Source organism: Canis lupus, chromosome 2 (assembly GCF_003254725.2).
Source record: "Canis lupus dingo isolate Sandy chromosome 2, ASM325472v2, whole genome shotgun sequence".
NCBI lineage: Eukaryota > Metazoa > Chordata > Mammalia > Carnivora > Canidae > Canis > Canis lupus.
This window is the reverse complement of record NC_064244.1, coordinates 65,875,106-65,902,630: the sequence shown is the minus strand read 5'-3', so window position 1 is coordinate 65,902,630 and position 27,525 is coordinate 65,875,106. Positions and strand designations below refer to the sequence as shown.

The following is a 27,525-nucleotide window of genomic DNA, read 5'->3' as shown; positions in this document are numbered from 1 at the left end:
GTGAGTTTTCTTCTTTAGCCTATTAGTTAATATTATCTTGGATTATATTGATTGATTTTTGATTATTGAACCTGACTTATGTCCCTGGAATCAACTCCAGTTGGTCACTTATGGTGATAATTCATTTTTTATGTTACTTAATTCTGTTTGGTAGTTTTTAAAAAGGATTCATATATATATATATGAATGAGAGATATTGGTGCATAGTTGTTTTTCTGTGTACTGTCTTTGTCTGGTTTTGGTATCAGGGTAACGCTAGCTTCATAAAATAAACCCCAAAGTACTTTCTTTCCTGTTTTCTGGAAGACAGTATGTATGTGTTAACTTTTTTCTTTTTTTTAATGTTTGATAGAATTCTCAAATCATCTAGGCTTGGAGATTTCTTTTTTTTTTTTTTTTTTTGGCTATTTTGAAATTATGGATTAAATATCCTTAAAAGTTATAGGGCTATTCAAATGATTTATCTCATATTGGGCAAGTAGTAGTAGGTAGTCCTTTTCTAGGAATTGATTCATTTTTTCTAAGTTGTCAAATTTTTATATGTAGAATATTTGTAGTGTTCACTTCTTATCCTTTTGAGATTACTATGTCTGTAATGATATTAGGAAAAAATAAAAATATTGGTCATTTCTGTCTTTTGTCTTATTTTTTTGTCAGCCCTGCTAGAGGTTTGTCAATTTTCATTAGCTTTTCAAAGAATCAGTTGTTTCATTGATTTTTTTCTATTATTTTTGTTTTTAATGTCATTGATTTCTGCTCTTACCTATATATATTTTTCTGTTTGCTTTAGGTTTATTTGGCTCTTTTTCCAGGTTATGTTGAAGCTTAGATAATTGATTTGAGGCTTTTTTCTCTTTTTTCTAGGGTATGCATTTAATGTTATACATTTCCCTTTTAGCATTGCTTTATCTGTGCTACACAAATTTTGATGTTATATTTTCATTTTCATGTTGAAATGAATGTTGAGTATTTTTTTAATTTCACTTAAGACTTCTTTGACCCATGTGAATTGTATTCTGTTTAGAAATGTTGGTAGATTTTCCTAAGGTCTTTATGTTGTTGATTCTAGTTTGATGTCATTGTAGTCAGAGAACATATTAAGGTTTCAGTTGTTTTATATTTTTAAGGTTTTATTTATGGCTAAGATATGATCTATCTTGGTATCTGTTGGTTGGCACTTGCAAAAAAAATGTACTCTTATGTAGGTTTTTATTAGCTTGGGCTATCATAAAATACCACAGAGTGGGTAGCTTAAATACTAGGAATTTATTTCTTACAGTTCTAGAGGCTAGAAAGTCCAAGAGCAAGACCAAAGTGCCAGCCAATTTGATTCTCTGGTGAAGACTGTCTTCCTGGTTTGCAGATAGTCACCTTCTTATACTGTCCTCTCAGGGCAGAGAGAGAAAGAGAAAGCAAGATCTCTAGTATCTCTTCTTATAGTGACACTAATGTTATGAAGGCCACACTGTAATAACGTAATCTAAACCAGATTACCTTCTAAAGGACTCATTTTCAAATATATGAAACTGGAGGTTGGGGCTTCAATGTATGTATATTTGGGGGACATAATTCAGTTTGTATCAAGAGTGTTATAAAAATATGCATTAGATTGTGTTGGCTAATGGTTCTTCTGTGTCCTTGCTTATTTTATGTCTAGTTCTACTAATTGTTGAGAAGGGAGTGTTAAGTCTCAACTATAATTGTGGTTTTGTCTATTTGTCCTTTTAGTTCTATCGATTTTGCTTCACATATTGTGTAGCTCTTTTATTTGGTGCATGCACATTTAAGATTGTTCTGTCTTCTTGGTAAATTGATCTTTTCAGCATTATATAATATCCCTCTGTGCCCCCAGTAATTTTGCTCTACTGTCTACTTAATCTGATACTAATATAGTCACTCTTGCTTTTTTTAAAATTAATGTTTGCATAATATTTCTTTTTTTATCCTTTTACTTTCAGTCTGCCTATATTGTTACATTTGAAGTGAGTTTCTTATAGACGATGTATAATTGGGTGACAGTTATTTTTGGTTTTTCTATTCTTTTTTTTTTTAAGGTTTTATTTATTTGAGAGAGAGAGAGAGAGTGCATGAGTGAGCACAGGCTGGGGTAGAGACAAAAGTGAGAGGGAGAAGCAGACTTCCCACTGAGAAGGGAGCCTGAGGAAGGGCTCGATCCCAGGACCCTGAGCTGAAGGCAGACATTTAACTGAGCCATCCAGACACCCCGGGTTGTATTTTTAGATCAGTTCTGCCAATCTTTCCTTTAATTGATACAGTTAATGTAATTATTGATATGTTTGAGGTTGAGTCTATCGTTTTATTTTGTGTTTATTCTGTTTTTCATTTCTCTATTGTTCTTTTCCTACCTTCCTGCGGATTCTTGAACATGTTTTAGAATTCCATTTTGATTTATGTGTATTGGATTTGAATGTATCTTTTTGTGTAGCTTTTTAGTGGTTGCTGTAGTTATTACATTATTTATACATAATAACTCAGCTTTTTGATGTCATCATTGTACCAGTTGGAGGGAAATATAGAATTACCCTTGCCCATCTGTGATATAATTATCTTAAACATTTCCTCCCCATACATTTAGAACCACGCAGTTTTACTTTTGCTGTAACTATCACACATTAAGAGGAGAAGAAAAGCCTGTTGTATTTACCCATATTTTTGCTTACCATATTCTTTTTTCCTTTTTGATTGTTCCAAGGTTATTGTTTTCTTTGCCTCTTTCTTTCTATCATTTCCTTTCTGTTTTGAGAACTTATTTTAGTCACACTTTTAGAGTAGTTCTGCTGGTGACAGATCTCTTTGTTTTATCTGAGAATGTCTCACTCAGACAGATAGATAAATAGATAAAAGGATGTATTTACTGGTATAAGATTCTGGGTTGATAGTTCTTTTCTTTTAGTGCTTGAAAAGTTTTGTGCCACATTTTTTTAGCTTTCATGGTTTCTGATAAAGAAGTTGCTATAGTTCAGTTGTTTTTCCTCCTATAGGTAAGGTATTTTCTCTGGCTATTTTCAAGATTTTATTTTTTTAAAGATTTATTTATTTAGTTATTTATGAGGGACACACAGAGAGAGGCAGAGACACAGGCAGAGGGAAAAGCAGGCTCCATGCAGGAGCCTGATGTGGGACTCGATCCCAGGACTCCAGGATCAGGCCCTAGGCCGAAGGCAGGCACTAAACCGCTGAGCCACCCAGTGATCCCCAGATTTTTTATTTTTAAGTAATCTCCACACCCACTCTGGGGCTCAAACTCAACAACCCTGAGATTAAGGGTTGCTCATTTGACCAAGTCAGCCAGTATCCCTTAAGATTTTTACTTTGTGTTTTCAAAATTTACAATGTGTCCTAGCATGAATATTTTTTATTCTGTTTGAGTTAGCTGTTTGAATCTGTAACTTTTGTCTTTTGCTGAAGTTTTCTGCCATCATTTCAAGTACTTGTTTTAGCCCTGCCCTTTTTCTCCTGTCTTTCAGGGAGTTCAATGACATGAATGTTAGATGTCCCACGGGTCCCTGAGGCTCTCTTCATTTTTTTTTTTTTCAGTTTTGTTTTCTCTCTTTTGTTCAGATTGGATTATTTCTATTGTTTTATCTTCTAATTTAGTTATTTTTCTTCTATCTTCTCTATTTTACCATCAGTCCTGTTTACTGAGTTTGTTTTTCTTTGATTATTTTATTTTTCAATTCTAACAGTTTTGCTGAGACTGTGTCTTAGCTGAGGCTTTCTATCTTTTCATTTTTTTCACTCATATTCATAATTGTTCAATGAATCATTTTATCATGGCTGCTTTAAAATTTTGTCCCATAATTCTAACATCTTTTTCATCACAATATTACCATTAATTGATTGTCTTTTTCTTTCAGTTTGAAATCTTTCTGTTTTTAGATATGATGAGTGATTTTTTTTTTTTTTTTTTTTTTATTGAGACATGAACATTCGGGTGTTATAGGACCCTGAGCCTTTTTTTAACCTCTTACTTTAGCTGTATTTTTTTTATACCACCCTGGTAGGGAAAGGGGACAGAAACATCACTGTATTATTGCCAGGTGAGAATGTATTGCCAGATTTTTTTGTTGATACCCAAGATGGGGATTCCTCATTACTTCTGGGCTAGGTGGGAGGTATAGCTCCCCAGTAGGCCTACACTGATACTTCCCCAGATGGAAAGGATAGGAATGCTTCATTACTTATTCCCAATTGGCTTCCACTTACATGATAGGAAAAGGGTATAAGTCTCCTTACAGCTGGGCATTAGTGAAAGTACTGACTCTCTCCATTGGACCTCTTCTGGTGCCGTCACAGCAGGATAGGGAGGTTCATTTCATTAATGATGGGTAGGGGTGGAAATCTAGGCTCTTTGTATGATTTTCACAGTATGAGGAAGGGAGACTTCTTACTACCCATTGGGAATGAAAAGTCTTGGCTTCCTCTTTGGACTTTCTTGATAGCATCACTATTGAGAGGATTGATAAATGGATGTGGTTCCTCATTATAGACTCTGGTATGTAGAAGTTTGGGTTTCCCACTCAGCCTTTATAGGACTAAGTTGGGGTAAGGCCACAGTTTTTTTTCTGAATGGTTATTGTCTAAATGTTTTCTGTTTTGCTACCCTTTTCCTGGTCCTTTGTCAGGCTTTTGTTGAGGTTTTTTTGTATGCACCTACTGGCACTTCCTACTTGTTGGCTTCTTTAAGTCTGTTGCATTTGAGGCAAAAAGGAAACTTAGAGTATTTACCACAGTGTTGTTCCTGGAATCTCGAGGTTCTTGAAGCCAGTCTGCCTTATTCCTTATTCCATTGTCTGAGCTTTTTATGTTTGCTTACATAGTGTCCAAGGTTTTTAGTCATATTTAGTGAGAAGAATTAGGGAAAGTTACGTCTGTTCCACCTTTCCATCCATGTATTTCAAAATAAGTTTCCCACCTCTTTCTCTTCTTCCAAAGTAAGTTTCCCTATCCTGTAATAAAAGTAGTGCTTACTTAAGAACATTTCATGTAAACAACCCATAGAAAATGTGGATCATGATGATATGAACAGCTTAGAACAATGATTCTCAAATTTAAAGCACATTCAAGCACCTAGAGGGCTTCTTAACATTGATTGTTGGATCCCACTCACAGAGAGAAGTGAGAACTGGCATTTCTAATAAGTTCCCAGGAATGCTGCTGCTCTGGGGACCATACTTACGTACATATCACTGCTTTAAAGAAACGCTTAGATGATGATAGACCATTATTTTTGAAAATATTAATGGCATATGCAGTTGCTTTAAATAAAAAAATATAAGTAAAATAAACTAGATACTTGATCTAAAATATTTAAAGGTTGATATTTATAAGATGACAATGCCACACTTAATGAAATTAGGATCTTCCCATTTTTCAGCACTATTATAATATGGCATTTTAGAGGCCAAAGGGATACACATTTTATGCAAAGAAGAATATGACAAAAAATGAGATGTGTGGTGATCATTTGTTCTTTGAGTAATAAAATAATGCCTATTTTATTGGACACTAAGCAAAGAATGTTTGAATGGGTATATTAAGCTCTAGTAAGTATATGACACGCAAGATCTTTTTTAAGGCTCAGTATTGATGCCAGGAAAGCTCTGTTAAATTGATCTGAACTAATGATGCCCAACCTGGTTATTATTGAGTACATTTCATCATAATACACCTTCCTCTAAAGTTCATCTTTTTTTTCCCCTTGAGTTAGTGAATATAAATGATACTGGGATTAAAACTACTCCCATCAATAGTATGACCATTTATCTAGATCAAGGTGAACTTAGAAATATTTTTCCCATAAGATCACTAACCATAAAAAAGAAAAATTAAAATAGTGAAATGTCAGATTAAAGTCTCTTAGACATTATTTTTCTCCTGGAAGTTGTTATAAGTGTTAATAAAGAAACTTGCTTGTGAATATTCATTAGATAATGGTTCTTATTTTGTAGCCAGACATCAGAATTCTAAAGTATTTCTTTTCTCTTTTAGCTCTGTTGGCTTAGCAAAAGCAGCACTAGAAGCGATTAATGGATTCAACCTCTTTGGCAACCAGGTAAAAAACAAAACAAAACAAAAAACAGGAATATTAACAACAAACTTTGATTATTTTATTGAATTACATGATTAATTAATTTGGCCATTGATTTACCAAGTCATTTCTTATGATCAAAGAATTGCCTGAAATTCATGTAGCAAACTCATGGTTGAACATCCTTTCCTTTGAATGTGATTTGCTAGTTAAATTATATTTTTCTAACTAAAAATATTGCTTAATTTAAAAATATCCTTTGATAAAGAATTCTCATTTTCTTTGTTTAATAATTTTTCCCTCAAGTCTCTTCTTGAGCTTTCAAATTTTTATTTCTCTTTTTCCTTTTTTTAAAGTAAGTTCTGTGCCCAACATGGGACTTGAACCCACAATCCCAAGATCAAGAGTCACATGCTCTACTGACTTAGCCAGCCAAGCACCCCCAGTTTTCACGTTTTTAAATATTCCTCACGTTATAAACCACTTATATTCTATGTCAGTTCCCATGTTGATTTTAATTTAATGTGTATCAATATATATCTTATGCTGAGGGGAATTTGTGTAATGTGTGGAGCCAAAGAATTGGAATCTTTGATCCTAGTTTAACCCTCAGCTGGCTGTAATTTTATGTCTAAATCTCATTTTCTTTGGGATTAAAAGGAAACTCTGAGGGTTGCCCTACATTTTCATGATTTGTTTAACCAGTTTCTCTGTACCTAATCATTGAACTACCCAAGTGACCATGAACTGAGTTGTCAATGAAAGGCAATACTATGTAAGAATACAGGTTACTTTTCTGAATCAAGGAGTAGACTAATTTTCTTTTCTTTTCTTTTTTTTTTTTTTAAGATTTTATTTATTCATGAGAGATAGATACAGAGAGAGAGAGGCAGATACACAGGCAAAGGGAGAAGCAGGCTCCATGCAGGGAGCCTGACGTGGGACTCAATCCCAGGTCTCCAGGATCACACCCTGGGCTGAAGGTGGCGCTAAATCGCTAAGCCATCAGACCTGCCCCTAGACTAATTTTCTTTAGCAATTTTTGTAGATTTCTAAGATGAGAGGGTAAAGGAAGTTTCCAACTGATACTATAATTAACCCTAAGCTATTAAAATGCTAAGTCAGTGCAGATACATTTTAGGAACTTAACGCAGACGTGCAAAATGTGACTTGGTTTCTGTTTTGGCAGTTATAATACTATGCACCTCAAGCCTTGAATTTAAGAATATTTCAAGTTGGAGTATGGTAGCAAACTGCCTCTTTTCTCCTCCCTATATATACAAACTGTCTTTTCCTCTCACTCCGATTTCCTCTGGAGGATGGCTTCTGGTTATATCCAGGACATGAAGAATGAAGAATGAGCACAGACATGAAAAGATTGGGAAGAGGGGAGCAGCAATTCATTCTGGTTCCCAAGAGGTGACTCTCAATCACCCACTCCCATACCGTTTTTCCTCTCTCAAGACCTGTGGCTGGAGAAATGGAGGGATCAGAGCTTGTGGGGATAGAGGGGTGTTATGAACGTATTGAAAATCATGAGTATTAATACTATACCTCTCCTTGAGATTCTCAGTTCCTCTAGCACTAATCCCTTAGCTTGTATCAACATTTCCGTCTCTCTCGAAGTGTCACCATACTTATGGAAGTCCCACATGTATCTTTCAATGCTTTTCTTTTTTTTTTTTTTTTTTAAGGTTTTTCTATTTATTCACAAGAGACAGAGAGAGAGAGAGAGGCAGAGACACAGGCAAAGGGAGAAGCAGGCTCCATGCAGGGAGCCTGATGTGGGACTCGATCCCAGGTCTCCAGGATCACACCTAGGCTGAAGGCAGCACTAAACTGCTGAGCCACCTGGGCTTCCCCAGTGCTTTTCATTTCCTTTTACCCCTTCCTTACTCCATACATTCATTTAAATGTGTACATATGTATGAATGTGTGTGTGTAAATACAAATATGTAGAGAATATATATATAATAAATAGAGATAGACAGATAAATAGAGGTAGATAGGATGAAAGGGAAGAGTAATATGGCATAAAGAAATGACATTGTTACATTGTTTTCGGAGTCAGGAAACAGAATCACTGTATGCTCTGTACTCCCACCAGTGAGCTCTGTAACTTTGGCTGTTTACCTATGTCTCAGCTTCTTTGTTCTAAAAAGGTAGACATAATGATACTAGGACCTAACTGAGAAGGTTTTCCTACAATTAAAAACAATTAGCATAGTGCTTGGCCAAGATTAAACCCTCATTAGGTGTTATCTCTTGTTGCTATTAATGAATTTTTGGTAATACTGATAATCCTAAAGAAAGGAAATGAAGGGATTGGACTGAAAAACCTCTAGAGAGTATCTCAAGGAGATAGAGAAGAGTCATGGACTAAACTAGTAGTGTTACAGTAACAGTCTAGAAAAATGCAGGTCTTGCTCTTCTGTTCTCCATGGCCTACCAAATAGTGGCCGTGTGCAGTTCTGTGTGTTTAGGTTGGATGTTCTTAAGTGGTGGTCAGCTCTTTTTTGCAACTGTGTCATCTCCTTTGATGTACTTGAACATTAACATATGCAGCTTATGTATCTGGTATATACCTGCTCCACCTACTTACATACCCACACATGGAATGGCACTTTTCCCAACTGCCTGTCTCTCAGGGCTCTGCCTTTAGTCGGCTCTTCCCAAGAAGCTCTCATAAATCTCTTAGCCAGAACTCTAAAAGCACTGAATTGCTTTTTTATACATTCTGATTTTTAATTACAAATATACTGCCAATATTGTTACCCAGCCATAATTTCTAATCTTGGCTACACATTGGAATTATTTGAAGAACTTAAAGAACAATAATGATGGCTGGATTCTACCCCTAGAGATTCTGATTGAATTGGTCTGGGGGAGACCTTGATGTTGAAGTTTTCATGTACTGCCTGGGAATTCTAATGTGCAGCCAAGGATGAGAACAACTGCTCTAAGCAGAGTTCATTCTTGACCTTGTTTAGCTTGTGTCTGTTTCCAGCTGAGCTATACACCAAATTTCACTGACTTGACTATTCCTTGATTATTTCAGATAGAATTTAGACAAATAATGTCTTATTCCTGTAGCCACACAGATGTTACCTATTGCAAGTAGAACCCCTCTTTGTCTTCCTTTTTTTTTTTTATAATATCAGAGAGAATCCTAGTTTTGCAAATTCCCACCACTAGAACAGTTTAAAAAGAGGTACCTGCTAAACAGTAGCACATTTAAAAGTGCATGTGATTTTTTTTTTTTTTTAGTGTTTAATCATCTTATAATATTGCTTCATGTACTTAAAAGAGTTGTGGTCTCATTAAAGGTGAGCAGCTAGAAAAAGAACTAATATAAAAAAGAAATGTTCAGATGAAAACCCAAAGAAACCTCTTCAAGACTTGAGGGATTTCAGGTCACATGGGTATTATCATTAATATTATCAGTTATTTCTAATATTGTTGGTACAGTGTTTTGGAAGACCTGCTCAAGTGTTTTAAAGACTTCTTTAAATTAATTTAGAGCTTTCCAAAAATGCTTCTCCTGTTGGTGGCAACTCAGAGAGTCATAGATCTTTGGAGTTAGAAGGGTCCTTCTCTCAAAATGAATGGTCAGAGAGTTGAGATGACTTTTCACAGGTCATGAAACAGAGGCAAAACCAGGAATTAAACCAAAGCCACTTGGTAATGAATCTGGAATATCAGCTATTAGTACAGGAAATCTTGAATCTTGAATGCTTTCCACCTTTAGAGGTGACAGATGTACTTTTTCTTTTCTTTTTTTTTTCTTTAAGATTTATTTATTTATTCATGAGAGAGGCAGAGACATAGGCAGAAGGAGAAGCAGGCTCCATGCCGAGAGCCAGATGCCGAATTCGATCCCAGGGCCCTGGGATCACGCCCTGAGCCGAAGGCAGATGCTTAACTGCTGAGCCACCCAGGCATCCCAGCTGTGCTTTTTCTTGAGAAACTCTTAAGGCATTTTCTTCTTTTTTTTTTGAATGAAATTAAAATTTTTATTGAGATAGAATTGATATATAACATTCAGATGTATGACAATGACTGGATATTTGTATATATTGCAAAGTGATCACCACATTAAGTCTAATTAACATCCATATATAGTTAGAGTTTTTTTTTTCTTGTGATGGGAACTTTTAAGATCTATTCCCTTTAGCAACACTCAAATATACAAATACAGTATTATTAACTATAGTCACCATGCAGTACATTATAGCCCCAAGATTTATTTTATAATGGAGAGTTCATACCTTTGACCACACCATTTTCTCCTTAATTATTTTTTTAAATTTTTTATTTAAATTCAGTTTGCCAACATATAGCGTAACACCCAGTGCTCATCCTATCAAGTGCCCTCCTTAGTGCCTGTCACTCACCCCATCCCCATTTTATTGAACTTCTGAAGGAGGTATCAACTCACTGAACAATGCAAAGACTTGCATTTTACCCTTTGTGTACTGTATATGACAAATGTTTTTATTTTTATGGAAATTATTGGGTGGAAAAAATTTTTAGCTTTCATTATGACTAGCATGTGTTTCTACTTCCTTTTTTTTTTTAATATTAAACTTATTTTATTATTCAGGAAGAAAACCCATTACTTAAATACTTACTCTGAAACTATTTTCAAAATTTATTTTCCTTTGTGAGAGACTAAGAAGAAAATATGATAAAATGGCTTAATTTCTTTACTGAGAAGTTTATAAAAAAGGCTAATTTGTAGCATTTAGAAAAATAACTCATATAAGCCTCAGTGTGACAGTTATATATTGATCATGGTTTCAATATATATTCTGTATAAATATAAATTTCTATATATTGTCAATATTCTGTGACAATATATAGAAATATTATTATTAGAAGTAATGTTTAAGTAAATCATAATTTACACTCAGCAAAGTGTCATCGACATTGTTAGCATAAGCTTTGTGATTCCTGGATCTGAGTCTTTTTTTTCTTTTAAGATTTTATTTATTTATTCATGAGAAACAGAGAGAGAGAGAGGGAGGGAGAGAGGCAAAGACACAGGCAGAGGGAGAAGCAGGCTCCATGCAGGGAGCCTGACATGGGACTCAATTCTGGGTTTCCTGGGTCTCCAGGATCTCCCCCTCAGCTGAAGGCGGCGCTAAACCACTGAGCCACCCAGGCTGTCCCCTGGGTCTGAGTCTTAGCTCTGCTCTTCTGAAACCTGAGAACCCTTAGGTTCATCTCTTTCTGTAGTTTGAAAAACTCACATCCTTTATGTGAGTAGGATCTTCTGTAAAGAAAGAAGCATGGTTTGTGGGAGGAGCTACTGGAGGCTATTTGACAATTTGTAAAAGTTGGATATTTACACACCTGTTGCCACCCATAGCCATGGTGCAGAGGGGTAATGCCCAACAGTAAATATCCTTTCTGTAAGAATACAACGTTCCAGGATCTGCCACAAAGCTAAGAGACAGCCTGTTGCTGAGCTAGGAGGAATATGGTTTCATCAGAGTGGTGTGGTTTTATCCTGAGAATAGAGAAGGTATCATATATAGTAGATATACTGACCAGTTTCATTGTTTGATTCTTTGCTGATAGATGAGGACAGCAAGCCAATAGCTCAGGTTCAGAGAAGTGATTAATGGGGAAAAGAAAGACCCAGACAATCCATCAAATAATTTCACTTTGAATTGAAATTAAAGAGATCAGCAGTACCTAATGGTCATAGATGTCTCCCTTGCTACTATCTCAGAAAGATTTGTTGTGGGCATGAAGCCTGGGGTAGATGGGTCATTGCAGCTCTTACCCACCACTGAAACTGAAGTCCCCAAGACAGTAGTCAGGTTGAATCAAATTCTAGTGTATTTACTAGGACACAATTACAGAAACTCAATTTGGGGGTTAAAGTTTGATCTACCACTCTTAAAATATAGTCTTTAACTGGAGTTGGGCTATTATGACAGAGTTGTGATGATTTCAGAAATGGAAGATGAAAATAAAATATCCAAAGCTAATCAGTTAATTTACAGTGATATATACATATAAAACATCCTTTCATATTTGTGCCTTTAATTGGAGAAATCAAGATACTAACAGATGAGCTGAGGTCAGAAGGTAAAAGGTGATGACTGGAGAGATTGCTCATATTATGAAAAGTGTTCAAAGCAATGGAGACATATGTAGCTTCCTTTGAAATTTACAGTCCTAAAATTAATGTGTCTGATCATTTAAAGAAGGTGATAATTAATTCCATATGTAAGTTTTCCTTGATGACTTTTAGAAAAAGTTGCTTCTGATTAGGAATAGTGGCCCATGGCTTTGGATGAATTTTATTCTCCTGTAAATATGGGTTATATACCTAAAGCATGGTGTATTTTTCAAGAGATTGCCCAAACAATACAGTTAACTAACTTTTGATCTTTATCTCAGTGTTAAAATATGGTAACATTATGAGATTATTTTTCCTTTTGGGTATATTTGTTAGAAGCTGGCAAAGGAAGAGACCTGAACAAATACTTTGAATTTAGGTAAACAAGCCATTTATTTTGGCCAGAAAATAGAAGTTGGCTGTTTATATTAATTAGGTAATGTCAGGAATTGCCAAATTTGCCGTTTCACTTTGTTATTTCTCTACTTAGATTGTATCTTTTAAAAATTCAATTCAAGGCAGACTGATTTGACATGCAGTTAACTTTATTAATTATCAGCCTAAGGATAAACCGTGAGTCTGATTTTCTATACTCAGAGATTCCCAACATCTCATACCCATTTATTTCTCTGCTGCCTTATTCTAATCACCCTATTTGCCCCCCTCTCCCCCAAAATTCATAACTTAGTTTACCTTCTCCAGAAAGTCCCCAAGTGCCCTATTGTTTTTCTCCTATTAACTTAAGAAGTTTATTATCATTAGTATTCTTTCATCTAAGCTAATCATTTGGTATGTAGCTGGGTATTGCTATGTGCAGTCTTTTTGTTTTGCTTGTTATTCATCTTATTTAGGGACTATATATCACCTGGGTCAGTTCCTTGAGAGAGGAGATCAGGTCCTATCTTGTTTATTTTTCTCAAAGGATAGAGCATTTGACTCTTGACAATGGCAGCTACTGTGTCAAGCTTTTGTTGGGCTCAGATTTATGGCTGGAAATGAGGAGTTGAGACTTTCAAATCGTAGGAAGGACACTTTAGCATTAATCTCGTTGTTCAGAGGTAGCTTCACTCATTTTTATTTATGATCAGTTAATAGAGATTTAAGAAATGATACCATGATAGAAAAATTATTTTATTTCATGAGCTAATATTCATGTATGAACAGGTTAACAGGAAAAATATACATATAATGAGTCTAATATTTGGAGGTGGGGCCTACTAGTACTAGATTTGGAATGTCAGTTTAGGTGATTGATTGATTCAAGGTATTTTAGTTTCAGGGTTAAATACATCTTTGAAGTTGGTGTAAGTTTGGATGAGACTTAGAGGGTAATATTAAAGTAACATGAAAGTTATAAGAGTTCTCTTTTTCCTTTCTCCATGTATTTTTCTGAGTGTTCTCTTATTATGAAAGTAGTCTTTGTATTCCAATTTCATCTCTTATGTTTTCAAAATATTTAGCTTCCCAGTTAAAGAACAAAGCCATGTTTACTTATGACTATGCTCTCGGATATGGAAAGTACTAATGGCTATATAGTAAATTTTTAAAAATTTTGTTATCAGACCAATTGCCATTTTTTTACACCTATCTTTTTAAGTTTTTAGTTCTTATGTGAAAGATATTTTTTAATGTGGTAAGTTGTACAACTCAGTGGTTATGATGTGAGGTTCTATGTCAAAGACCTGATTTTTGAACCCTTGCTCTGTTAAACTAGGAGTTAGAATCCTCTTCATTAAAATGGAGATAATAATATCTACGTATTGGGGATTAAGTGATCCATGTGAAGCATGAAGAGCAGTGCTTGACCTCATGAATATTAGCTAGCATTATGTGCATTATTATTATTAGAGATGCTTCTATCTCATTTTTTCCTTAAAAGATTTTTATTTATTTATTCATGAGAGACACACAGAGAGAGAGGCAGAGACACAGGCAGAGGGAGAAGCAGGCTCCATGCAGGGAGCCCGACATGAGACTTGATCCTGGGTTTCCAGGATCCCACCCTGGGCTTTAGGTGGCACTAAACCACTGAGCCACCAGGGCTGCCCCTATCTTCATATTTTAATCAAGTAGTTCTTTACAGCTTTAATTCTAGATTGTATCTAAATTTGTATAGTTTGATCATATAATCACAGTTCTTTTTAGGACTGTATAATTCAGATTTTGTGCATCCTAATTCTTGCTTTATTCCTTGCCAAAATACTAGCTAAACTATTTTTATCTTTATTAAACCAAATATCCTTAATTGATTAGTTATCTTTTAATCACTACATTTTGAATTGTAAGATGACTAAGGAGAAATAGGGAAATTGCAAAAATAATATTTATTTCTTTTAATTATAAAATTAATGTTTATTGCAAGAAATTTGAGGAATACTGGAAATATAAAAAAGAAAATTAAAATCTTCTGTAATGCCACTCTCAAATGTAACCAATGTTAATATTTTTGTGAAATTTCTTACAGCCAAAATGTCCAGCATTCTATAATTTCTTTTTTCTTGATTCAGGAAATGTGTTTTTCTTTCTCGTTCCAGGGCTGTTCTTGGTCGGTTATATTTGTGGATCTCGATGCTCACAATCGCAATAGGCAAACTTTGTGTTCACTGTTACCCAGAGAATCAAGATCTCATGTGAGATATATTTATAATAAATTAATATGTACTACTATTTATGATTGCTTTCCCAAGAAAGTGCTTAAAATGTTACAGATTGCCAGAAGAGATGAAAAGAGAAAATAAATGTTGCCTCTCGCTCCACCATCCTGTGGAGGTTTAGTTCAGGAAGTGAGCAGAACTGTGGACAAAGCTACTTTGTCCTTGGGTCTTTTGTAGAACTATAGAAAACTAGACCTTTTTTTTGAGGGTGGGGTAGAGAGTAGCAACATTATACCAAAATGAAATTTTTAGTCATAGAGTATTAGAAAAGTATTTTTCATGATTTATATTTCTTTTAAATAAAATTACCTGCTTTATTTCTTTATTCTCATGTAACTCACTTTCAAACTTGTATATGCCTGTAGTACCGGATTACAGATTTTTCTAGGGGTTATTTGTGGGTCTATTCTTAGAAAATACCCCAAATAAAATAATTTAATTATTTAAAGAGTATGATTTAAAGAAATAATACAAGATCATGATTTAGAAAAAAACAGAACCCACAAATAAGCAAATAATAATAGAATATCCACTCATTATTTCACCACTCAGTAGTTTTAGGGTGGCAACATTTGGGTTTATATGTTTCCACATATTTTTATATACATATGTAACATTTTTGTTTTACAAAACTGGAAGAATATTGTTCATAATGCTTGATAGTCTAATTCTGTGTGGACATATTTCCATATCTATAAACATTTCTACAATATAAATTTTTATGGCTGCTAATTTACTCAGCTAATTAATTGTTGGACATTCAGATTGTTTTCTGTTTTCACCATTGTAAACCAATGTTATGACAGACTAAGTTATAAGTAGTAATTATCTGTGTTAAATTCATGCACATTGCTGTTATTAATGTCCTCGAGTTTGAGTCGTGTTGAATATTGAAAATACTCCTTATCAATGGATAAAGTTTTATCTCCTCTGTTAGGTTCATCAAACTATGTCATATAAATGTCTGTCTGTCCCTTGGAGCACAGCAGTCTCACTGTCAGTTAGATAACCTTACTGACTTTTCATCTCCCTGATTCTCCTTGGTCTGTGCTGATCATTATCCTGTAGACACTAACATTCCCTTCTTTTTTCTTATTGCCCCCAGAACACAGATGCTGCCCTCCTACCCTGCATCACTTATCCAGCATTTGCCCTAGATGATGAAGCTTTGTTTAGCCAAACACTTGATAAAGTGGTTAGAAAATTAAAAGGAAAATATGGATTTAAGCGTTTCTTGAGAGATGGATACAGAACATCATTGGAAGATCCCAACAGACGCTACTACAAACCAGCTGAAATTAAGGTATCAAAAAATATTTCATATCATAACAGAGGAGTCAAAAGCACTGATTCAGGAAACAGACTTCTTGGGTTTGAACTCTGGCACTGCCACTTACTCTCTGGCCTTGGGCAAATTAATAAACTTCAGTATGTTTAATACTTTTCATTGTTAAAATAGTAATAGTATCTACTATTATTTGTCCTGTTATTGAAATTTGTATGAGGATTAAATGAGTTAACATATCTTTAAAGGTGATTCAAATGGTTCTGGACACAGGAGTAAGCTATTGGTAAATGTTAGCCTTACTAGCTAGTGAGGCCCATTTGCTCATATTGGGCCATGGTGATTCACTGGATGAATAATTTTTCAACTGAACTTTCAGTACTTTGTCTACTTGCTCCATATCATTTGCCTTACATAATAGAAAATACTTATTTGTTTTTTTTTAAGATTTTATTTATTTATTCATGAGAGACAGAGAGAGAGAGACAGAGAGAGAGAGAGGCAGAGACACAGGCAGAGGGAGAAGCAGACTCCATGCAGGGAGCCCGATGTGGGACTCGATCCTGGGTCTCCAGGATCATGCCCTAGGCTGAAGGCAGCGCTAAACCGCTGAGCCACCACGGCTGCCCGAAAATATTTATTTGTGATTCAACTTTCAATCTTTTAAGCAAATGCTCTTTTTTCTGTTTTACTTAGACATTTCCCTTTGAAATATAGTCCTCTAAATATTTAGTTTTAAATCATTTATTTCAAATGCACATACATACCACTTTATCTAGGTTTATTCTAGCTATTTTTAATCTGTCCAGAAAACTATAACACCCAAAAAAGGGTAAGCATCCATCTACATTGGTGAAGACTTTTCTTTAGTGGTGTAGATTGAAAAATATTTTTGTAAGCATGGTCATAACTTTGAAGATAGGTAAGGGACCATGAATCTGTATATAGAAAATGTTTAGGCAACATTGTACCTTATAACTTGTTAGGCAGTTAAATACCACTCTTAATATTTAATATACACTTAGATTTGCTGGACAACTAGACAAGCTATTTATCTTTTTTTTTTAATTTCATAACTGACTATCATCTGAAAGCATTAGGAGCCATATTATTGTGTACATATTTGAAACTGTAATTTATAGCAGTCTATAAATGGTCAAAGGATCCATTTATCTCTTAAACACCTTCAGATATTTCTCCTCTATTTAATACATTTCCTGAGCTGATTTATAGCACTTACATTTGAATCGTACCACCTTGCAAATTTTCAGCTTTGGATCGGTCAAGTAGAGGTTCTTTGTCTCTGTACCTGCTGCTGAGCACCAGTATGGACAGCCATAGCAGTACTGACAGATGCCATCCCAGCTTCAGAACACCTGTGTTGGTTCAGTCCTCACTGTTGTCCCTACTGCTGTGTGACTCTGCAGGAACTCCCCTTACAAGCTTTTCCAGCTTTTTTCCTATTTGTATTCAAGTTCCCAGACGTGACTTCTTACTTCATAGGTTTCATTTCTATTTGACTTTGCTACTGTAGCTCTCCTGCATCCATCCCTACCTCCATCTCTCTTTGTTTCACAGAAGGTGATGTCTGCCCTTCATCCCAGGGCTATCCTTCCGTATGTACACCCCCTTCTGGTCTCTTTTACTTCCTTGGGGTTATTACTATCATTTGTTTTCTTCTCTGATAGAAGCATGTCTGCCTCTGCTTCTTTCTTTTTTTCCTCTTCCTCTTCCTCACTTCTCCCTTCCTTCTGTCTTGTACTCCCCCAACTCCAATCAGCTTCTTTTCCTCAGCATAAACATAGTGATGTTCATCATTTAAAACAAAAACAAAAACCTTTACTCCTCTCTACCTCCAATCATCTCTGTCTTTGTAGCCACACTTCTGAAAAGTATATAGTCTGTTCTTGGTGTGTCTCCTTGTTTGCCTCCTACTCACTCTTTCATATTATATTCCAGCTCTGCTTCAACACTTCCCAGTAGCCGTGTTGGTGTCTGGGTTTAGGTAACTGGGTAGTGGATGATTTTCTGATCTTGTTTCACCGAACCTCTCTCCTTGGCATTTGAATGTTTTAACTGAGTCTTCTTTCTTGGAACATTCTCCACTTTCTCTGGGCCCATTCTCTTCCTAATGCTCTTCTTTGTCTTTCTTAGTCTCCTTTTCAGGCTCTTCTTCTGCCACTTCTTAAACTTTGCCCTTTATGGGATACCTGGGTGGCTCAGCGGTTGAGCACCTGCCTCTGGCTCAGGGCGTGATCTGCGGTCTCAGGATGGAGTCCCACCTCAGGCTCCCTGCCTGGAGCCTGCTTCTCCCTCTGCCTGTCTCTCTCTGTGTCTTTCATGAATAAATAAATAAAATCTTAAAAAAAAAAAAAATTGCCCTTTTCCTGAGTTTCATCCTTAGTCCTATTCTCTTTTCATGCTATCCATGCAGTCATAACTTCAGCTATCACTCTTAGCTTCAGATCTCCTTTATCCCCTGAGTATGCTGCCATGTATCCAGCTGCCTTTTGAACATCCTTACTTGGATGTCCTTCAGTCTGCTTATGCTCAAGCCCCAAACCTGAAGGTCATTTTAGGCTTTTCCATCTCATTCAGCTTTCTTTGTCATTCCCCAGGCCTAGTAGATTTAATCTCCTTTAAATCTTAACATCTGTCCCTTCCTCTCTGTTAACTCCTTGGTTTAGGTTAATGATTCATAAGCAAATGATTTTATGACCCAGGAGACAAGCAGACATTTTTCATTGTCACAACTTAGTGGGTGCTACTGACATTTGGAAGGTAGAGGCCAGAGAGGGTACTGAAAATTCTATTTTGCATAGAACAGCCTCTACAGCAAAGAATTATTTGCCCAAAATGTCAATAGTGCTGAAGTGGAGAAACCTCAGTTTAGGCTATCATATTTTCTCTTTGGATTGCTTCCAAGTAGCCTTCCAGCTGATCTCCTTATTTCTTGCCCCTAAAACTGTTCAATACTGCCAGCTGACCAACTAGTAAGTAAATCTAATGAGTAAATCTGTTTCCACTCAGTATTCACCAGTTGTTCCCTGTCACTTCTAGATCAAAGTCTCAGTCTTTTAACATAATTTCCCACCTCCTTCTTGATGTGGCTGGCCTGGCCTAGCCTGGCCCCAGCCCACCTCTTGGGTATTAACTTTCATGATTTCTTGCTTGCTTGTTCCAAAAATACTGAATTGCTGGTAGTTTCTTTAACAAACTTTGTTCTCCTGTACATCAGTAGTTTGTACTATTCTTTTCTCTGCATGGAGTTCCCTTAGCTCATCTCCCCAGAGAAATCCATCAAGCCTTAATTGAAGCATTTCCTTTCCTATTATCCCTTCCCAATCCCTGGGCAGACTCAGGTATTTCACTTCTTATGTTCCTGATGTATTATGTATAGACATCTCATATAATACTATAGTTGTTTATTTACATGCCTGACTCACCATTAGGCTAGGAGCCCTTGAGGGCAGGTTCTTTCTTTCTTTGTCGCCATAGCCCTCTGTCTAGTTGATGCCAGGCATTACTAAGTACTTAGTAAACACTTATTGAATGAATGATCACTGTGTGATGGATTAAATGAATGAGATTTTGAATAAGAGTTCTAAGAATTTTTTAAAAGAACAACAAAACTACTTACATTAGTCCAGTTTTGTTACTACTATATAAATCTTCTATGTATATCCTAACTATAATGTTCTAACAATCATTCTATAAATGTAATTAACATATTTGTTCTAATTAATATAATTGTTCTAATATAATTGTTCTAGTTAACTTCATTGAAATCTTTAATATTTTATTTTCTGTTTTAGCTGTTTGATGGCATTGAGTGTGAATTTCCCATATTTTTCCTTTACATGATGATTGATGGTAAGTGAGTTTTTCTCCTAAAATTTAAGCTATATAATATAAATGGTTTAAAGAAAAGCGGATGAAATATGATCCTTCTAGCTAGCAAAAGACTACATTTCAGTGATGTTAACTGCTCTGCATTTTTATATGCTGCTCTTCTGCTTTCGGAGTGAATGTTAAGTCATTTAAAGAATTAAAAAAACACTTTGAAGAATTTAAGAAATGATACAAATATATTTTCATATTTGCAAAGAAAAATTTTTTATGAATAGTAATAATGGGTATTATAATCTGTGACATTGTGAATATAACATTTACAGTTCAGAATTGAGAAATTTCTATTGAAATTCAATTTTCAGTTCTAAATGCTAACATGTCCTTCTAAAATCAGTTTCCAAAAAAAATAAAAATAAAAAAATAAAAAAATAAAATAAAATAAAATCAGTTTCCTGGAATAATATCATACATATTTGCATGACCTTTTTTCAATTTTATTTATAGTATTTATGTACAGAATTACCAAAATAAACATAACTGGGCTAGTAGTTTTTTGTTTTTTGTTTTTAGAGGGAGAGAATGGAGAGGGAGGGACAAAGAGAAAGGAAGGGAAAGAATCTTAAGCAGGTTTCTCGCCCAGCATGGAGCCCAACCACCAGGCTCCATCTCACAACACTGAGATCATGACCTGAGCTGAAATCTAGAGTTGAATGCTTAACTGACTGAAGCACCCAGGTGCCCCCAGTAGAGTTTTCTAAGTTTTCTGTGGTACTTACTGAGCTCAAATGCTGTTGGATTTTATATTTTAAATTTCAGGAGTTTTTAGAGGCAATCCCCAACAAGTAAAGGAGTATCAGGATCTTCTGACTCCAGTACTTCATCATACCACAGAAGGTATAGTTGGATTGTTTTTCAAGAAATTCTTCCTCATATTTTCTTAATGTTGCTTTGAAATGTATAAATGATTCCTTTTTAAATATAGCAATTTATATTACATTGTAAAAAGTGAATTGAGCCTTCAATGAATTATAAAGAATAATGTATTAATTTGTTATTATAAATGTGTGTTTATAAAAGGAGTTCATTGAGCAATGCAAGGATGGAGAATAAACTTTAGGGGGTTATGGCTATAGTAATTACAAAATAGTTTACCAGGTGGGCACAGGTTCTTTTCCTGCTATCTACTATGAAACTCCTCCACTCTGTGTAGAGTGACCACTTTTTCTCCAGATCATCAGAAATGCCACGTTCAGGTGAATGCTGCCCCCCTACAGAGGGTTACGTTAAAAGACTCTATCCTAGCCTAAAGGTACTACCATTGCCAAGATCATTTTGGCCTCCTCTTTAGAGTTGCTTCTTGGGCCTTTAGTATATCATTTTGAATGTCTGCCTTCTGCTAACGTCTCATCCTTTGAGGATGGGTTTAATAATAGAAATAGCTAAAGGACTCTTATGAGTATAGTATATTGGTTTTAGTTAAACACCAGCAGGGCCCATAAAAGAAGATAACTAATTTTTCAGTATGACTAGAAACTAATTCTCAAAAAATTACAAAGAAGAAGCTCCAGATACTTTGGGGATTGGAAGTATTAATAAATAAGAACATATTCTCTTGAGTAAATAGTTTTATAAACATATTTATCTGAAAGTGAAAAATCATGATGTGGGTGGGTAAAAAAATGGATGGTCTTATGGACATGGTATGCAAATTTGCAGTTATGGCACTGGGCCCTGTTCCTCATGTGATGTTTGTAATATTCTTTATGGTTTTCCACAAGTCTTTTCAAGTAAAAACTTCATAATGTGTGTCCACCCTTTAAAATCCTTGTAATATTAAAGTAGTGAAACATTTGTGGATAAACATTGAATTCCAAATAAATATTAATTATTAAAAGCAGTTATTTATATTTTCAGCTCCAAATAACAGTTTTCCAATATGAGAAATGATGTAATGTATGCTGTAATGAATATAATATTTGAAATTCCTTGAATCAGATCTGTTAGCATTCAGTGGTAGATCTTTGATGCATTGAGGGGGTAGTTTAGTGTACCACAGTTTAACCTTTATCATGTTCAGAGAATGATGTTCAGAGTATTCTTTGTGTGCCATAGACCTTATTACTGGTTTTAGACACAAATATAACTGTTGATTGATGTATGAAGGAGGCAAATTTTAGGAATATCTGTGGAATTTATTAGGAAAAATAAGTTTACTATGGGCTGACAGTGCAAAAAGTCTTCTGTAGCATTCTACAAGAATATTGGCTTTTTTCCTTTTGTGTTATCCACCAAGATTTTAGTCTTTTTTTTAATATATTTTATTTATTTATTCATGAGAGACACAGAGAGAGAAAGAGGCAGAGACACAGGCAGAGAGAGAAGCAGGCTCCATGCAGGGAACCCAATGCAGGACTCGATCCTGGGCCTCCAAGATCATGCCCTGAGCTGAAGGCCGACGCCCAACCGCTGAGCCACCCAGGGATCCCAGATTTTAGTCTTTGAATAATAAATTTTAGTTTCCATCAGGGAATGTATATATTTATTTATTTTCTTCCAAGATTTTACTTAAATTCAAGTTAGTTAATATATTAGGTATAGTATTGGTTTCAGGAGTAGAATTTAGTGATTCATCACTTACATATGGCAGGCCCATCACAACACATGCCCTTTAAGAAATGTTTTAAATGAGTTAGTCACAGGGGACAATGGATTTTTTTTTCTCTTCAGTGATATTGAATAGTAGATAATGGGCTAAATGTTTAAAATGGGGATTTCTTTGCTTTAAGCAATGGCTCAGGGTTATAATTCTTCATTTGAGATTACACAGTATCTCATTTGTAATGCTTCTACAGACTAATCCTATTAGAGATAACTTCTATGGCTCTAAATGTTTGCATACTGTATTTTTATTGATTCATTTAAAGGTGTTAAAATTAAATGTTGTTAAAGGAGATTATGTACACATTATTGGCTAAAGCATATCATATGCTGTCAAATTAGTGTTTTAAAGTCAAAGAGCTTTTTCCATGTTTTTCACTGGCAATTTCTGAAAGCCAATATATCCAATTTTCTGTAGCCTATCAAATCTATTACTTCCTTTACAACCTCTCTCTCTCTCTCTCTATTTCTCTCTCTCTCTCTCTCTCTGCTTTCTAACATTGCAATATCTTGAAGGGAAAACTTGGGGAGGACACTGTTTTTTATATTTCAGATATTTATTTTTAAACTCCGTAGGTTATCCTGTCATACCAAAGTACTATTATGTGCCAGCTGATTTTGTAGAAAATGAGAAAAGAAACCCTGGTAGTCAAAAGCGATTTCCTAGCAACTGTGGCCGTGATGGAAAACTCTTTCTTTGGGGACAAGCTCTTTATATCATTGCAAAACTCCTGGGTAAGTGGAGAAGGTTGGGTACATTTTTTCCCTTGGTATCAAGCTGTTAGAAATAAGTATATTTTTGCTGACATCTTTCTTGGATTTGGGTGGTGTTTCATACTGTTTAAGAGGTCTTGGGGGAGTTTGTTAGTATGTAAAAGTATAATGTGTCTTTTTCTCTGAATGACGATGGACAGTTTCTGGGAAGAATGTCAAGTAGGTGTGGGTACCTTTATGGTCGTTTAGGGGCTGCATTCAGCCTAGTGGATAGGTTTCTAACAAGAGGTTGTGGGAACTTTGAGTTACATTTATATAATGTGAAAAAAATTCTGATTTTATGCTTGGTCATAGCTTTAATAAACCAGTTGCCAAAAGGAATTGGTTATCTCAAAGTTTTCCTCTTTCCCAAAAATATACATTGGCAATTTACTCAGTTAGCTTAGAGGCCTAATGGGACCATTATTCGTGTTTTGTTTTGTTTTGTTTTGTTTTGTTTTGTTTTGAAGAATTTTCAGGGTATCCTAAAACTTCTGCTGAATATGAGTACTCTTTGGATACATTGAGATAAAGGCTAATTTAATGAACACACACACAAAAGCATTATTATGCATTTTCTGCATCATTGCTTACTAAAATTTCAAATATTATTAGCTTTTACATCAAAAAGACTATCATATTAGAGTCAATTCCTTAATGGCAAACAAATTATGAAACAGGTTGATTATAAATACTGTGTGTACCTGCACTAGAAGAACTGCTTACTGTGTGAAGAATTGTTACTGTCTTTGTTTTTCCCAGTATTATTGCATAAATGCTAAAATTGTTTGTGTTGTAAGAGTAATCATCTTTAGTTTCTTTTTTTTACATTCCATTAGGGAAGAATATTTCAGATTTCCAATTCAAGCTTTTTACAAATGACATATAAGAGCACACAGAAGCTAACCAAAGAAGAGAAAATTAAGTTTAATGCAGTTTTCAATTTGCTTGTTTCCTAACTGCTTTTTTTTTTTTTTTAATTTTTTATTTATTTATGATAGTCACAGAGAGAGAGAGAGGCGCAGAGACACAGGCAGAGGGAGAAGCAGGCTCCATGCACCGGGAGCCCGATGTGGGATTCGATCCCGGGTCTCCAGGATCGCGCCCTGGGCCAAAGGCAGGCGCCAAACCGCTGCGCCACCCAGGGATCCCCTCTAACTGCTTTTTTGAGTCCATATATACTTAATGCTAATTTAAGAACCAGTAGAAAAATTTTCATCTTTTAAAGGGACAGCTTCTTGATAAGGAGTTGATATTATTTGTACAGGTTTTGCTTTTAGATTTTCCGAAAGAAAAAATATATATACATGAAGTAGTTTTCTTAAAATCAAGCCAGGTTGGGCAAGGTTATCTCTGATTAGAATGTTATTTCCATCTTAATAGCATGAATACAAAGAAGCCTTCTGGTGATACAACTAAACAAAACATGTAGCAGAGGAGTAGTTAACTGATCTAAGGACAAGAATTTTAACATCAGAATCATAAATTCCTATATAAATTTGTTACAATTGAACATGATGAAATTTTTCTGATGTTGAAAACTAGAACTTGGGATGGATATTGGATTTGAGATCTAAATCTTTATCATCCTGCTTTTTGCTCTATATCCAGTCTAGGGTTGAGTGCTGGAAAGAGTGCTATTTGAGCAAAGCCTCTGGATAAAATTGGGAAGGCTAATGAATTGGGAATGCAGAATTTACTATACATAAGCAAATTGGGCTTTTAAAAAGGAGAAGTTTGAAAATGTTATCAATCGGTAAAAAAGCATTGGCCCTTCCTTACTCTAAAATAAATGTATTGAATATAGGCAGATTTTGAGTGTAGATAGCATTTCTGTATGTTAAGATGAGTGTGAACAAAAAATAGTCCAGACGATGCCATCCTATCTGTTTCATGACCAAAAAGAAGAAAAACTTTATAAAGAGTCAATTTCTCTTTTCCTGCTGAGCTCCTAAAAAGGCAGTAGAGAACATACAGAAGGTGTGTTGCAAACTATGAAACCACATGCTTTCTTTCCCACTGAAAAAAGAGATGCTGCATATTCATTAGCTCTCTGACCTAGCTGTGTGTCATCTGGTTAACAGACTCACTGATTAAGATGAATAAAATCTCAGAAGACTAAATCATTTAGTTGCTCTTAAACTATTGTATACTCATCCCAAGAACATCAGACTTCTGTGGATGTTATTTAGATTCCAGATACCACATTTACTAACAAAGTCTTATTTATTCATTAAAGGAGGCTTGGTTGGATATCTTCTTGACAGCATTTTGTGGGCAGTTAATTGGAGTTATCTGAAAATCATAGAACAGTAAATCTTTGAAATTATTCTATAATATATGACTTTCACTAATTCTGTCAATTTTTTATCCAGTGAAATCTAATGAGAATATTTAGCTTTTATATGTACATATATATGTATATTTATATATACATATATATGTCAGTTATATACATATATATAAGCAAAATATTCTTATATATACATATATATATACACACACACAATAATGAATAATTATGCAACAAAACCATGTGACTTTTATTACATTGTTAGAGCAAAAAGACTCAATATGCTATTTCCTGGCTTGAGGCCTGAACTGCCCAGTGTATTCTTAGAAAATAGTTAATTATTACAGTATTTTTTTCTTTAAAAAATTAATATATTCAAGATTATGACCTTCACTTAGGCACCACTATAAGATTCCCAAATCATTAAAGATTAGAGCATTATAGAACTTAAGATAAGTGGATAGAAGAATTTTTTTAGGATGGATACTTTGAAAACATTAATAATAAGTATCAATACTTAAAACAAGGCATGTTCTCTAATTAAACTTGAAAATATTGAACAGTTGATTTATTTATTTATTTTAGAGAGAGAAGGGGGCACAAGTTGGAGGAGTGGCAGAGAGAGAATCTGCAAGCAGACCCCTCACTGAGCACAGAGCCTGATATCGGGCTTGATCTCATGACCCATCAGATCAGATCATGACCTGAGCTGAAACCAAGAGTTGGACATTCAACCAACTGGGCAACCCAGGTGCCCTGAACATTTTGACCAATTTTAGTTAACTACAACTTTCCCTCCAACACACACACACTCCCAAAACAGTCAGATGAATGAAAATTTTCTTGAATTTCACAAGGATTTTTTTTTCTTGTCAAGATGAGTGTTACTGAATTTTCTAGGAGGGTTAGGAAGTTTTTAAAGTGATAAAATAGATATAGAAGTAATTTAAAATATCCAAAATGCTATGTACATATAAAGTTCCCAAATTAATTTCTTAGGTGTCTAATGTTCTTTGGTAAGTCATTATTTAGAATCTATTTTCCAGTAGAAACTATATTTTAAATGATTATTAACAGCCAGCACACTTGGAACTAACCATGTGATATAGATTATTTCTCTGATATAATCATCTTTATCCTTCACTTTCTTCTCTGTTAGTTTCTTCTTTTTTTTCTTCATGTTTTTCTTCAACTGTGGCAGGAAGATGAAGAGTTTTGGGATCATAAACTTAAGGAACTAGACAGTTCAGGATTTCAATACAATTTCTACTACTTACCACTTATATGACTTGAAGAATTTTCTTAACTTCTTTGATTGTCAGTTTCTTTATTTTTTAAAGGATTCATTGATGAAGAAATAGACATAAAGCATTTACTGTGAGACAGATACATAGTTACATGGTTCTACTTCCTGTACTTCCTTCTACCCTCCCTCCCTCTCTCAGCCACCATTTAGGAGATAGTATTTGTTAAAATGTATTTCATAGTTCTTATTAACCAGGCAACTCAGGATGCTCACAGGCCCTCCTTGTAGGCACCCCCATAGCCACAAAACATCACAAGAAGAAAATGCTTCCCTAGTTGCTACTTAACCATTCATCTTCTCCATGATTTAGCAATTTGTAGAGGCCTACTGTATGCTAGTTACTGACATCCAGTAGCTCTACAGCAGAATTGAATGTGACAACCTAGGAAATATTTGTCTCTCTGAGGGCAGCTTAGTTTCTAATTACAATGTTTGTAACTAAGGTAAATCCATTTGTATTTGATTTCATTCACGGTGTTTTTTGCCCAATTGACGTCAGATATAAAAGCAACTTACTAAGCCTGGAAATCTAATGTTTT

At 34.9% G+C, this 27,525-nt stretch overlaps 1 protein-coding gene across 5 annotated transcripts in view; it reads left to right on the top strand.

Moving 5' to 3' along the window:
- Window positions 1-27,525, top strand: part of PHKB (phosphorylase kinase regulatory subunit beta) — a 215,074-nt gene that overhangs the window by 100,197 nt on the left and 87,352 nt on the right. For all 5 annotated transcript variants that reach the window (XM_025448119.3, XM_025448120.3, XM_035713913.2 and 2 more), the window contains 6 exons: window positions 6,013-6,076; window positions 14,720-14,815; window positions 15,945-16,142; window positions 19,940-19,997; window positions 20,793-20,870; window positions 23,211-23,369. In XM_025448119.3, the coding sequence (XP_025303904.1) occupies window positions 6,013-6,076; window positions 14,720-14,815; window positions 15,945-16,142; window positions 19,940-19,997; window positions 20,793-20,870; window positions 23,211-23,369 (653 nt within the window). The remainder of the gene's footprint in view (window positions 1-6,012; window positions 6,077-14,719; window positions 14,816-15,944; window positions 16,143-19,939; window positions 19,998-20,792; window positions 20,871-23,210; window positions 23,370-27,525) is intronic.